The sequence below is a fragment of the Cupressus sempervirens genome, chromosome 3 (genome assembly GCF_028749045.1).
Source record: "Cupressus sempervirens isolate cs-2001-9-10 chromosome 3, ASM2874904v1, whole genome shotgun sequence".
Classification (NCBI taxonomy): domain Eukaryota; kingdom Viridiplantae; phylum Streptophyta; class Pinopsida; order Cupressales; family Cupressaceae; genus Cupressus; species Cupressus sempervirens.
Window position 1 is genome coordinate 827,308,970 of NC_143120.1, and position 14,640 is coordinate 827,323,609.

Sequence of the window (14,640 nt, forward strand, 5' to 3'; positions counted from 1 at the left end):
TTTAAAACTGTATATAACAGCCCATAAAATTGGAATGAGATTAGAAAGTGCCTCAGCAACCGATGCATTAAGGAAGGAAAGTGATATTTTTATTTAAGTATAGGACTACGAAAACGCTTGGGGTAACAACTAGTAATTCAAAAAGAGCTGACATCGGTAATGCAATTAATAATAATATCCAATTGTCTGATCAAAGCAACATTAGATCAGCTAATAATCATCATCGTGTGTTCTTATTCTGTGCACCTTTCATAAAATGATTTTAATTGCCAAATTGTAGAAAAAAACTTAACTTTCCAATGGATTGAGTACGTGCCCAACAAAGAGGATAACTCCAGTTGTATCTTCCTTGATCACAAACATGAATGGATGATCAGCTACAAAGTCCTCTATCGAGTACTGGGGTGGGCACAGCGGCTTGGCAAACGTGAATGCAGTGACAGCTGTTGCTTCGGTGCCCACTTCGTCAACCTCCACAAATGACTTGTGGAGAACAGCTGAAATATTGACACGCACACAGACATTAAACTCAACCATTTCATCGAATTCTGCATCATAAGAAAAGGGCAACACCAGCCCCATCTTTTTCAGGATCTCGGTTGCATTAACACTAGATGATATCTTGAATCGAGGAAGCTCAAAACTACGTACTTGTACTGCGGTTATTCTGGACAGATGTTTTTCCAGAAAAGTAAGATCAAGGTTTCTCTCCATTTCAGGCAGACCATTGATGTCATTAGGCAGTATCATATACATCGAGAAGGATCGATTGTCGCGTCCTCGCAAATAGGGAAGGTGTAGAATTTTGCATTCATCAACTGTTTTGATAAGTTGATTCTTTCTAGTAGTCATCATGGGAACTTGCACACTCTCCCCATTCAGTAAATTAAAAGTACCTTCTTTGGTTCCAGAGGAATTAAATTTGTTCAGCCATGTGCCATTAAAATACAAAGCATTTGCCAAAATGGGCCTGGTATCTTCATCTAAATAATTAGGGGAAAGAAGCTCTTGTATCTTCCCCTTGCTCTTATCTTCTGCCCACTTATTCACCTCCATTCTAGCTTCATTTGCCTGATAAAAGTCAACCAAAACATGAGAAGTCAGTTCAAATAGATGAAATGGTAAATTGTGTCATATGTTCTCGATATTTATGGAATAAGGCGTATTGATGTGATTTTTTTCGTGATTTATGAAATGAAATATTCTATGTTTCATTATGAAATGATTTATATGATGGATATGAAATGTTCATATCCATGTGTACAAGCCATACATCAAGGTCTCTTACACTCTAGCTGTTGTTACTTCGCTACATAACTTTTAATTAAATTTTAATGCCATTAAAAAACATTCGAACTGCAGATTACACAAAAAAAATTTGAAGCACAGGTTAATAAATTCTAGGACCATCACACGGAGGGCAAAGGAGTACACAGAAATATACCTTGTTGATAAAACCAACTGAGCTAGCTTGAGCATTATATCGATTCTTCAGAATATCTCTATAATTGGGTTTCAACGTAATGGTCTTATCCACCGATACTCCACTCACAAATGTCAGATGAGGACCTCCCGTAGCACTTTCATTTGCTAAAATTACATTAATGAGATGAGGATCAACTTGATGCAATTGATCGACATCTTTGATGTTAAGACAAGAGCAAATCTGGTTCAATGTTGTACCCTTCGCTCCACCTGCAGCCAAACTCAGTGCAACAGATATGCTCAGCGGAGAAAACACAGAGTCCTTATTCTCATCTGCACTTTCTTCTACTGCTTCCTTTGAAAAACTAATTGAAAATTCTTCTTGACTATGAACTGAAGCGTGGATATCCGATTGAGTACAATGTTTTTGACAATAAATAGAAAGCACAAACGCATTGGGGATCTCGTCTTCCAATCTGTCTTCTATCTGCCGGCCTAATCTAAATTGTCGTATGCACAAATGTTGATAATTGCCAGCTTAAATCTGTTATATTGCCTACTTAATTATGTTGATAACTGCTGCGAAGGAGCCTGTAGTCCTTTACCAATTGAATGCGGTCATGATTGCTTTAGACCAACGGAAACCCAACTAAACGAGGTGGATAATATTCGTATTTTTAAACAGTGTGCTTTGAGAAAGTTATATAAATAAGTTTGGACAATATTACTTTTAAAATAAAATTAGCGAAAGCTCCACCTTGTCTGACATCTTAAATTTGATTGATAACAGGCCAACAATTGAAAACTTGTTTTTCCTATCCGCATTTCTGATGTTTATTGGGATGCCCCGCAACTGGATAAAAAATTACTGCTCAATTACAGAAACTGTCCTCGATGTTGACGTTGGAGAACTAGAGATTGATGAGTTTTGTAAAGAAAACAACCTGTTGTGAACGTTGTATATATGGAAAGAAGCTGTCTCACACTTTAGGTTCTGTTCAGGAAAACAAGCTCAGCTCATTAAGGTAGGATGAGGATTAAAATGGTGTATTCTTACTGTTTCAATTGTCTATATTGTAACCTATTGAAGGTGACTCTCAGATTGTTACTTTAGTATTGTCTTCAAAAAAGGTGTTTAGTTAGCATCTTTAATATATATTAGGCAATGTTTGGAAGCTTTTGCCAAGGTTTCAGGAGTTTAAAATTAGTCATTGCTTCAGGGAAATCAACAAATTTGCTGTTTTTTTAGCCAACTTGGGGGCAGGCCAAGAGTTTGGCTCCAATGTATTTGACCAAGATAATATCTATGGGTTATTTCAGGGTTGTCACCTTTCAGCAAATTTGGCTTAAAAGCTTGCAACCTCAATAGTTTGACATCCCTTTCAGACTGATTTGGCCCATGTGGTATTGTTTAGGGGTGCATATCAGTTGTAATTTGGCAAGGAAAGAAGGTTTTACTAGTTTTGACTCCTTGAGCCCTCAAACAAGTTTTTCACATTAATAAATTTAGTTTATCTGAATTTTTTTTTTGTCTATATTGTATCATTTTGATATAATTATAAAATAATTGGTTTTGTTGGTATAATTATAAAATAATTTGTTTTGTCTTTTTGGTTATCATTGTCATGTGGGCTCTTGCCCATTGGTTTTGTCTTATTTAATAGGATTGTTTAAGTTTTATTAATTTTTAAATATGCATTTAATTATTAAAATATTTAAAATCTGTATTAAAAATATGGTTTTTTAAAAATTTCTATTCATTAAAATAATAGTAAGAAATTTAATTATTATTTTTTAAGATGTATATTTCTTCATTTCATGTAAATCATTGAAAATAAAATTAATAACTAATGTCTTTGTGACGTAGCATTCAAAACTTACAAAATTTGTTCTTATGTTGACAAAGAATCATCTAGATTGCATCACACTATTATCTTTATACTATACTACTATATATAAGTGTTATTCTATTGCAGTAGATCTAACATCCATAACATATGAACAACAAAAAAGGTATATTATAATTATTCTATAAAAAATGATTAAAATAGAAGTGAAGGTAAACAATTAAAAGGATGATATCATTTATAATTCATAGCTTGATGGAGCATAAAGTGAAATTTAAGGTTTCATTGGTTCTATTATTGTCAGGAAATTGGGCAAAGACGTTGATAAATCTAAGGCTAGTTTCCTTTGTTTGACTTTTCAGGATGGACATAGCGGCTTCTTTCATGTTCTTATATATTGGTGGCCTTTTATGTTAGACTTAGGAATTTTTTCCATAGGTCTTTAAATATGAATAGTATATTTTCTTTCTCTACCCAGACAATTTATTTTTTCCCCTTCGTTCCGTTTCATTGGTGTCTTCTCTATCTTCCCTCTTATTCTTCGCTCATTCGATGCTCATGTGCTCCTTCTGTGTTGTTAGTTTGTGTCTGTGCTAGTGTGGTAAATGAGGACTTACTAAAGCTTGGGTGTTTATGTTGTTCTTGGACACTGATATAGGGGTTGTCTCTATTATTGGTTTGATATATTTATTTTGTCAAGGTTTTCCCTTATTCCTTGTGTTTGATTTGGGGATTTTTTTCTCATTTTTTGGCATCGTCCTTCTCTAGGAATTTGACGATGTTGTTAGGTTTGGTCTTTCCTTGTATGATCTTATTTAGTTGGTAGGAATAGGATGGTTTCTCATGTAGGGATTTTGTTATTCTAGGAGATGATCTTATGTTGATTTGCCTTTTCTTTCTTTTCCTTCATGCTCAAGGTGTATGTGGTTGGCTTTAGTGTGGAGCTCCTTTTCGTTATATATATTTTTGCACCTTCTTGGTCTAGTCTTTTGGAAGTCCTTTTAATCTCATAATTGCAGTTTGTGTAGAAATTATTTGGAGGATTTATTCCATAGCCTAAGTGCCCTATCTATGAGTTACTTCCTATATTCTTTAAGGCCCTTTGTACTTTTTTTTGGCTCTTCTGTGGCCTACAATATTAATGTGTTGTGATATATTTCCCCTAGGGGACTTCTATTCATGTGGAGTCTATTGAAATAAAGGTCTTTTTCTTTCTTCCATCTTTAGTTTGGCCTTGCCTCATTTTTGTGGTCTATCTAGGTGTTGGTCTATCTTAAAAAGGTGGATATTAGCTTTTAGAATGAGCTTAATGGTAGTCTTATGTGGATTTTCTCAGTTGCATCTTCTTGACAAAGGAGGTAATCTAGGCCCTAACTTGAATTCCAATTAGGATTCAAGATTTTTTAATTTTTAGTTTCTTTGTTATTTTCTGTGATCTTGTTATAAGTGGGCTTTTAGGTCCTTTATAACCACTTTTTTCAATTATTTGTGTCTAATGCAATGGGATCTATGAAAAATGATGCTAAGTTAATATAATTAAAGTGAAAAAGGCTTAATGCCTTAAACTTATCTAGAAATACATCAAATAATGGAGTAATGAGAATGTGTGTGTGTGTGTGTGTGTGTGTGTGTGTCCATATGTAGGTATGTCATTTGACAAGTTAATAAATTAATAGTGCTAAAAATGCAATAAAATCTTTAAATAGGGACTTATGGAAACTACCCTACAATAGTTTTCATCCCATCTACAAATTCATAATACAAATCCCTCACTTGAATCACCTCATAGTAATGCTCTTAAAGCTAGGAGGTTCTTTTCCAAAAAGAAAGAAAGAACTTTTCCTAAAGGATGTGCTACAACATAATATTATTATTACGTTAGAATTTTGCTATACAAAACTTCTTCTCATAGGACTTCTTTTACAAGGAAAGACAATGCTTGCATTGATTCTCTCCTCCATTCCCTCTACAGGTAACTAATTATTAGTCTCTACTGTTAAGGCAATAGACTATAGTTTTTAGCTACCCTTTTTAAATTATTCTTCCCTTGAAAATTGGGCTAGAAGTTTTCAAACTATAGTTGTCATCATTTATTAAATTTTATTCTATTATTTCAATTTCATGATTGGCTAGATCTAAGTTTACTATAATATTTTTGTAATTAATTAACTTAATTGGTGAAAATTTGTATGTCATCTACATGTGGCATTTATAATGATCACATGTAGCCTCTATATGCTTCCAAATTCCCTACATCCCTTGCATACTTCCAGTGTCCACATCTAGCTTGTGTACAGAAGCATTAGATTTTTAAAATTGTAATGCTCCAAACATTGTACTCATATTTTTCCTCATGGAGTTGAGCTTGTTTTATAGTTACGAGGTATCCATTTTACTATGTATTGTTAATAATTTTCAATTCTAGTTGACATTGTTTTTGTATGAACTGTATTGATTAGAGAGGCGAATCAGGGACATGGTGGCACAATGGATCTATTTGACAACCACAATATTTTCATTGCTAAAGTGTCTTTTCAATGTATTTCTATAGCTTTTTCTTTTTTACATGATAGATCTACACTTATAGAGGCATCATCTATGGCCAGGTAAAATGGGCAATGATATCTAAGTTTGAGAAAATTTGGATGTGATGAACTAAAATAGCAGCATAAAGAATAAAAATAGAGCAACAAAACTAAACTAAATATATCAAAGAAGCACACTTTATTATCAAAGCACTATAAGTTCTCTTTACGTAGTTCCAACTGAGAAGAATGCTCTATTTATAGAGCTTATACATATTTCTAGAGACTTCTTGAGAAGCTTCTAGAAAGGAAGCATTCTAAAGATTTATATATATTTTTAAATTTACATATTGCTCAAGAAAGAAGCTTCATGAGGTAAGTAGATACTTCTAGACTATGTATTAAATGTGTTCCTACTACTGAATAAAATAAACATTATTCCAAAAACCTCCCTTAATTTCTACCACTAATGGATTTATATGTGGGAGACATAAAAAATTCAAATAGGACATGAGTCTTTGCATTAAGCCTTCTTAGGTACCCATTTACAACATAATATTTTGGTACCCCTATCACTATTACTTTGTTCCTCTTGACATTATACTTTGGGTTTTTAACCAGTTTATCCATAACCATTTGAGATTTTTCAACTAATACATTTTATTTTTGCTTTAGGATTACCACAAACCCTTCAAAAACTTGACACAAATATCATCTCAATAGTGGGGAAACAATCTTTGGGCTTTTCTCCTTTATGAAATCTCACTTTTTGTGGATGCTACTAGACAATGATTCTAATTTTCTCAAACCATCTGTACTCCTTGAGAATCCACACTTTGAAGGATTTTTATTATTGCTCAAACTTGAACATTTGCACTTAAACAAACCTTTGATCATACCTACAATCTTTTGCCAACTTGATCCGTAGCTCCATCCAAAGTCTATTTTTAAGCACTTATCTATATGGATATTTTTACACTTTCTATTCCAACACATCTTTTCACTATGACTCTTTAAGCCACAAATATTACATGGATGTAGATCCCAACACTTTTCTTTCATGTGTCCTTTCCTATCACAATTTGAACATTACATACATTGTTTACTTTGAACAATTTTTTTGGAACCAATAACATCATTTCTTTCATCTGTTGTATATCCTAGTCCTTCATACTTTGGTCTCATTGTTGGTAGAATAGGTTCTATGATTCCTTGCTCATGTTATCCCAATCCTTTACCTTTGTATCCCATTTTCTTCATGATATTCCAACCAACATTCTTATTATCACAACTAGTATTATTTGTCAACATGTTGTCTTTTTCCTTTTTGCATTCTTTATCATCTTTAAAAGCACATTTATTAAGTGATGATTCCAAATCTTTTATACTACATTAAATATCACATACTAATTTTGTCTCCAAGCATACATTCCTCAAAGTATGTAATTGATTTAATTCATTTTTTAACAAGCCATTCTCTTCTTTTATTTTCCTCATTTCTCTCTCTAATTCTTCATTTCTTTTCTTAACAATATCAAATGACTTTAGCTGTTGTTCTAGTTCTCCATTTGCTTTATATCAACATTAATTTGATCTAGAAAGTTATATCTTTCTACACTTAGTTCATTTCTTAGCTTTGTTAATTCTCTTTGCAAAACATCATTTTCCCATATTACTCTTCCATTTTCTTTCTTTATCTTCATTAACTCTTCTTCTAAATTATTGGTTTTCTCCTTTTTAATTCTTCCACTTTTTCCATTAAGATTAAATTCTCTATATTTTGTCAATTTCTTTGCAATATCTCAAATCTTTATAAAAAAAAACATTTACCAAACAATTATTGTTCTATTAACTGTAACCTTCCAATCCAAGCTAACCCATATGCTATACACAATTCTTAACACTCTTTTTCAACGTCAAAAGTTTCCACCAAATCTCATGTGTACCTTGATTCATTTTTTATGACACTCCTGCCAGCGATTTACAAATGTTGATCACTTTTAACCTTGGTCAGGAGCTAAAGACACATAGCCTTTTTTTTAATACACTTCAATCTACTTTGTAAAAATAGTGGTACATTTTTTCTTCTTTAGAACTGGCTACTCCAAAATAATGCATGCTCTTTCTTCCAGTTGGGCCAATCATTTTACCAAATCAGACTCCTACTAGTTTTTCAGAGCAACATTTCTCTTCTCCAAGCAATTTTCTTTACAACTAGCAATCTAGTCATTACAGAACTTTAAATCTGTAAACAATTGGAGTTTTACATAACAAAAAAAATAGAATAGCCCATGAATCATAATATGCTTTGATACCATGATGAACTAAAACAACAACATAAAGAATAGAAACACAGCTTAAAAATAGAGCAACAAAACAAAACTTAATATATCAAATAAGCAAATTTTATTATCAGAGCACTATAATTTTTCTTCATGCAATCATAGCTAAGGGGAATACTCTATCTATAGAGCTTATACATATTTCTAGAGACTTCTTGAGAAGCTTCAAGGAAGGAAGCATTCTAGAGATTTTCATATATTTTTAAATTTACATATTGTTCAAGAAAGAAGCTTCACGAGGTAAGTAGAAAGTTCTAGAGTATGCATTAAATGCATTCCTACTATTAAATAAAATAAAAATTATTCCAATAGGATGTACTCATTCCAAATATGTGCTATCTACAATTGTTGCACAGGTCAAAGGCATTTCTATCTTCTTTCCTCTTATTGTTAACTAATTTACTACAGCATAACCCATAAACCATTTTGGTTCTACTCTTCTAATCCAAATGACTTTAATTATTTTGGATACCATTTCTTAGATAATTTATGGTATTGATTAATTCATTATTTCCTATGAGAAGACTCTAAGAAGTTGTCATCATTCTATGTTCCAAGTTTTATTTCAAAGGGAATATTCTTTGTTACATTTTACTCATTTGGAATTTTTACATAAACACTTCATATGGTGTAGTTTTTTGTTCTTAGGAGCCTGGAAATCGAGTAAAAACTTTGGATATTGGACTTTTACTTAACTGGTTGAAATTGATTTTGGATATGTGACTTTGTTCTTTTCACATGTCAATATTACACTAAAAAAGACATTCTCCCTTCTAAAGTAAATTTTACACCAGGGTTCAAGCATGGTTTCTATGTTGGAGGTTAGTAACACTTTGGGCAAGGCTCCTAGTTAATTTTAATTTAAGCTGCTAGAGGTGTAGGGTTTAAATACTAGTCGACAGTTCACAATTAATAGATTATAATTTTGTCTGCAAAGAACATTTTTTATGTAAGGAAAATCGCAAGAAAGAATATAATTGTTTCCACATAACCCATAATAGATCTAAAATAAATATGCAATTAAAATCCACATGCAAGAGAATAGACAATATACCCACAAAAATGTGACACAAGATATACCTTGAGAAACTCTCAATGAGGGAAAAGCCCCAGCCTCCAAAAGCATCCATCACCTTGTATTATTTAGCAAAAATACCTTTGCAATACAACTATGGAAGCCTTTAAAGCCATAGCCACTACCAAGCAATCCATGTGAACAAACATGAATCCACACATCCTATGTCATGCTTCTAACCTTCACAAGTGTTCCCTTGGCTAACCTGTCAAGCCTTTTCCTGCTTGACTCTTTTCCTTTTTTCCTTCTTCTTTCTCCTTGTCTCTACAACTACCCTTATGGCTACTTATATAGTAGAAAGTCTCAAAAAACCACCAAGTGGTATTACATAAATCATGTGCTACCTAACAACTTGATGCCACATTTAATATTGGAATTTTAATTCTTTTCCCTAATATTAAATAATTACATGAAATATTATCACAATGTTACAATACAACTCATCAAGTATATCCCATGTGAATCTTTACATGTTGCACATCCATCTAGGTTCTCCTAGATACAATATTACATAATAAAATAACACCCATGACAAGTGCCAAACCCATCCAACTATCCATACCTCCAAAGGTATACCAAGTGAATCTCACATCACCAACATATCCAATCTGTAACTAGTAATCACAAGCTTCAAGAGCAATACCTGCCACATATATATCAGAAAGTTTCCACTACAAAAGATAATGTCAAATCTATAACCAATCCACTCACAATATCTCAAAGAAGTGAATCTATGTAGTCTCAAGGACATCCACAACATGTATAAACCAATAACCTACAAAAAAAAATCTCATAATGAGTCTTCAGTGCTCTCCCATGTTCTCTACAACCAACAGAGGAAAGAGATATAGGAATAACCATGTCATCTCTCATATGACATACATAAGCACAAACTAGTGATCACAATCTCTAACAAATCTCAAATCCAATGTAAGTGAAGTTGAACATGTAGCAAGATAACCAAGACCAAAGAGAAACCATGCAAATCAAAACCTATATCATGTCCTTCTACACACAACTCTAGATGTAAACTATACAAGTATGATCTCTTCCATAAAACCCCAACAAGAAGCCTCAACAACACCCAAACCATACCATATAAGTAATCATAGATGTAGGCCTCTTACAAGAAGATCAAACTCATAAACCATTCCTATACCAAAGAATATACCCAATATAAAACCATCTCCCAAACTCAACCAGCATAACAACATATACAAATGGAGATAACCAATGCTAAACCATCTCTCAAATGAACCCTCCAGAACTAACTCATGTACCATAGCTCAAGATTCATATCCATGAAATACAACCATAAACATCATGCATCTGAGATAAACAATGGGCTATACCTCTCAAGTAGCAAATCATTAAGTAGACCAAGAGTAAAAAATGAGAATATTCATCAAGATATCAAAGTCTCCAAGCAAGACTCATCTAAGAAGATTCTCCTCTCAAGCCCATATTAGGTGAATGTCTCTTGAACTTCCTACTGAAACCATCAACTATCCCAACAAATACTTCTCTAATCTAAGAGAAATCAGTGTCACCACTGTCTCTAATTATCCATGAGCACTTGTAGCCATTCAATCAATGCTAACTCCAAATGCAACAAAGGAATATCATGAAGCATCCAAATTATGATCAATGTACTCAATACTAAGAAACTAAACCAAGATCAATGTCAATGTTCCAACCATGGCATTAGGAATATAAACATGACAACATGATCTAACCATCTCAACCAAATAGATAACATGCTCCATATGAACATACTATAACATGTCACAACTCTAAATGCATATCAACAGTATATCATGACATAAAATGAAACCATTCTCACACCAAGGATAACATATCAAATGAAAGCATAAACCACACATTTGCCAAGAACCCTGTGAGTCCTCAAGATGCAATCATCTCTATAAACTATGAAGAAAACCATCTCTACATACCATGAAGAACCATCTCCACACACCATGAAAATAACCAAGGAGCTCATGAGTCCTCAAGATCTAACCATCTTCACACACCATGAATAAAATATTCACCATACAAATATCAAAGGCGCTTCTATGACAATAGGATCTAAGACAAACCTCCAACATCTGCAAACACCCAATAAATATATCAATGCCAAAAAAATCCCACTCAACCATGGTAACATGTCACATATGGCATCATAGAATCCATCTCCTACATGAAGATTCTATAAATTTACACACACACACACACACAACCAAAGTGTGTATACCAAGTGAAACCAAGATCTCCAAACCAAGAAGATACAAACCAAACTAGGAGCTAATCCTACACTGTCACCTCATCACTCTCACAAGCTCCCACTAAACCATGTGTCCAAGCTATTCATGACATCATGATGAAAAACCATCCTCGAACCATGAGAATCAACCAAGGTATCAAACCATCAAAGAACTCAAAATGCATATCATGAGATCCTTAAATAAACCAAATAACCATGATCCTCAACTAAGAAGATATACCACCATAACCAAATTAATGAATATCAAGGATGTACCTATATATCCAATCATGTCATGCAAAAATTTATGGCACCATGATCACATCCATAAACTAAGCACATGAATCTCAATATGTCCAACTTGTTAGCATAAAATAGTCAGCCACAATACTCCATCATGATGGTACCTGGTAACAACATCTCATCCCTTCTACATGAAGAAACAATTCAAAAAATTGTGTGACTTAGGGCATAGACAACCCAAATTCAAGCCATCAATCTGAATACGCATCAATAATGAAAGATCAATGGGCAAAGAAAACCCCTAACCAAGCTATAAATGCAACCTATAAGTATAGACCGCTTACAAAACTGCACAACTTGTAGACCCAACAAGTCATCATACATATCCAAACCAAATACTAATAATCATATCATCATGAGACAAACCTAAAATATGAACTAAGTATACAATGACATAAAATCTTAAATCTCCAAAATATACAATGTCATAAACTCACAATGCTACCATAGTTAATATATATCATAAATTACTCAAATTAATATATCACTAGATAAACTATGCCAAACCTATACCAAATATGAACCAATGTGTAGAACTCTCCAAGAGCTTTCTATTGACTACACAAAGTCTAAAATCTGACTCCATATGCCCAAGTTATGCCCTATTATGTGCTCAAAATAAATATTATCTAAATTTCAAGCTCTTAAAAATGAAAAATTATCAAATTCATAGAACCAAATCCACACCAAGTTGTAGTTCTCTGAATTAGCTTTCCAACGCCTATAACAAGTCTAAAATCTGATATTTTGAGAGAAAGTTATGACCATTTTACTAAGACGATCTTTTTACCATTTTCACTGCAATTTTTTTTTGTTACGAAATTTTAGATGGGATTAAATTTGATAGGTATCACGGGCTGAATCTGAAAACTTCTTTCATTTCCTTTGAACATGGTCAAACTAGGGTATATTATATATAAAAATTAATGAAAACATCAACCCAAATCTGATGGTGATGTTTGTTTTGTCCTAGGAGGTCATTTCTACAAGCCACCTCCTAAAAATATCATTTAAATGAAACATTCAAAAAGTTCCTTTTGTCCAACAATGTCACATGCCCAAAATTTATCAATATCACATCATAACAACAAATCCAAAACCCTTAGATCTACAATAAACAACTCATATATCTTTCCCTCTCTTTTATCATCTCTTTCATTCCCATAGATTCAATCTAGGGTTAGAATAATAAAACAATAGCTTTGATACTGCTTATAAGGAAACTAGAAAGAAAGAATATAACCATTTCCACATAACTTATAATAGATCTAAAATAAATATGCAATTAAAATCTACATGCAAGAGAATAGAAAACATACCCACAAAAATGTGACACAAGATATACCCTAAGAAACCCTCATTGAGGAAAAAAACCTAGCCTCCAAAAACATCCATCACAATGTATTATTTAGAAAAAACACCATTGCAATACAACCATGGAAGCCTTCAAAGCCATAGCCACTACCAAGCAGTCCATGTGAACAAGCATGAATCTACACATCCCATGCCATGCTTCCAACCTTCACAACTGCTCCCTTGGCTAACCTTTCAACCCTTGTCCCGCTTGACTCTTTCTCTTTTTGCCTTCTTCTTCTTATCCTTGTCTCTACAACTACCCTTGTGGCTAATTTTATAGTAGCAACTTTCACAAAACCACCAAGTGGTATTACATAAACCATGTGCCACCTAACCCCTTGACCCCATATTTAATATTAGATTTTTAACTCTTTTTCCCAATATTAAATAATTACATGAAATACTATCACAATGTTACAATACAACTCATCAAGTATATCTCTAAGGAATCTTTATATGTTGCACATCCATATAGGTGCTCATAGATATAACATTACATAATATAATAAATAATACAATATAATAATATTATGCAATGTGTGCAACACCCATAATCTCAAAATTTTATGTTGTTCACAACTAATTAAGGATTAATTTTGAAATACTTTTTTTACCACCATCAAGAAAATTCTTCAATAGAAAGATGTGGGTGGAGGCCTAGATCCACATCTCGTCTCCCTTTGATCCCATGTCCATTTGATCTATTTGCTTAATCTTCTTTATTCCATTAGTTGTGAAAAACACCTAGCAAGTAGAATTATATTTGGGAGAAACCACTGTCTTGAGAAAAGCACCAACTAAAATATATTGTAGAGGATGTGGTTTCATCACATCATGATGGGGAAGTTGATTTAGAACTTCATCTCAGACAAAAAATCAATAAAAAAGTTTAGACCAAATTTAGGATAATGGTTGTTGGACTTATTTTTGTTTTTGGGATTTTCAATATTTATAGTAGAAATAATATGGAAGATGGTAATGTACAATGCATTTTCTTATTTTGCTTGGATATTTTTACTTTATGATGAATTACTAAATCTCACACAATTGAATTTAGAAACAATAGGTGCATCTTAATTAATTTAATGAATTATAGATAAAGGAATGCATATGAATGAACTCGTATTTTTTTAATCTACTACTATCTTTTCTTTTATGAAGACAACTAGAAAACTTTCATTTTATTAGTTGGGTAAGGATTGATTGATTATAGTTTCAAAAATTTTGTATGCTTTACAGAAGCTAGAAAGCACAAATAAACATATCAATGGATCAGCCACCTCTTATGAAAATTAAGAAACTAAAACAAAGAGAAGATTGGAGTAGAACACGATTTAGAAATGATAATGTTTATGTAATTTAGAGATAAAAATATGAGTAGTGGAAGGCGATATTGGAGTACAGATGACTAATGTCATGTCATTAGAATTTATAATTGTAGTGTTTGCTCTTGTGGTATTTTTTTTCCCTTTACATGGACTATGTGTAGTTGATTTTGCATTTT

At 32.7% G+C, this 14,640-nt stretch overlaps 1 protein-coding gene across 1 annotated transcript; it reads right to left on the reverse strand.

Annotated features, from left to right (window-relative positions):
• Nucleotides 1-288: 288 nt before the first annotated feature.
• Nucleotides 289-2,250, reverse strand: LOC149569335 (serpin-ZXA-like). Its single transcript, XM_089816897.1, has 3 exons — nucleotides 2,183-2,250; nucleotides 1,445-1,925; nucleotides 289-1,071 (listed from the first exon to the last, which is right to left on the reverse strand). Exons 1-3 carry the CDS (start codon nucleotides 2,248-2,250, stop codon nucleotides 289-291), a joined length of 1,332 nt encoding a protein of 443 aa, XP_089673023.1.
• Nucleotides 2,251-14,640: the final 12,390 nt, after the last annotated feature.

What these genes read in the sequence shown, in the direction of transcription:
- LOC149569335 (XM_089816897.1), bottom strand. Translation starts at nt 2,250, where the DNA reads ATGCGGATAGGAAAAACAAGTTTTCAATTGTTGGCCTGTTATCAATCA. An exon ending in AATTTAAGATGTCAGACAAG is followed by an intron (nt 1,926 to 2,182) that starts GTGGAGCTTTCG and finishes ACGACAATTTAG; the next exon opens with ATTAGGCCGGCAGATAGAAG. An exon ending in CAGTTGGTTTTATCAACAAG is followed by an intron (nt 1,072 to 1,444) that starts GTATATTTCTGT and finishes GACTTTTATCAG; the next exon opens with GCAAATGAAGCTAGAATGGA.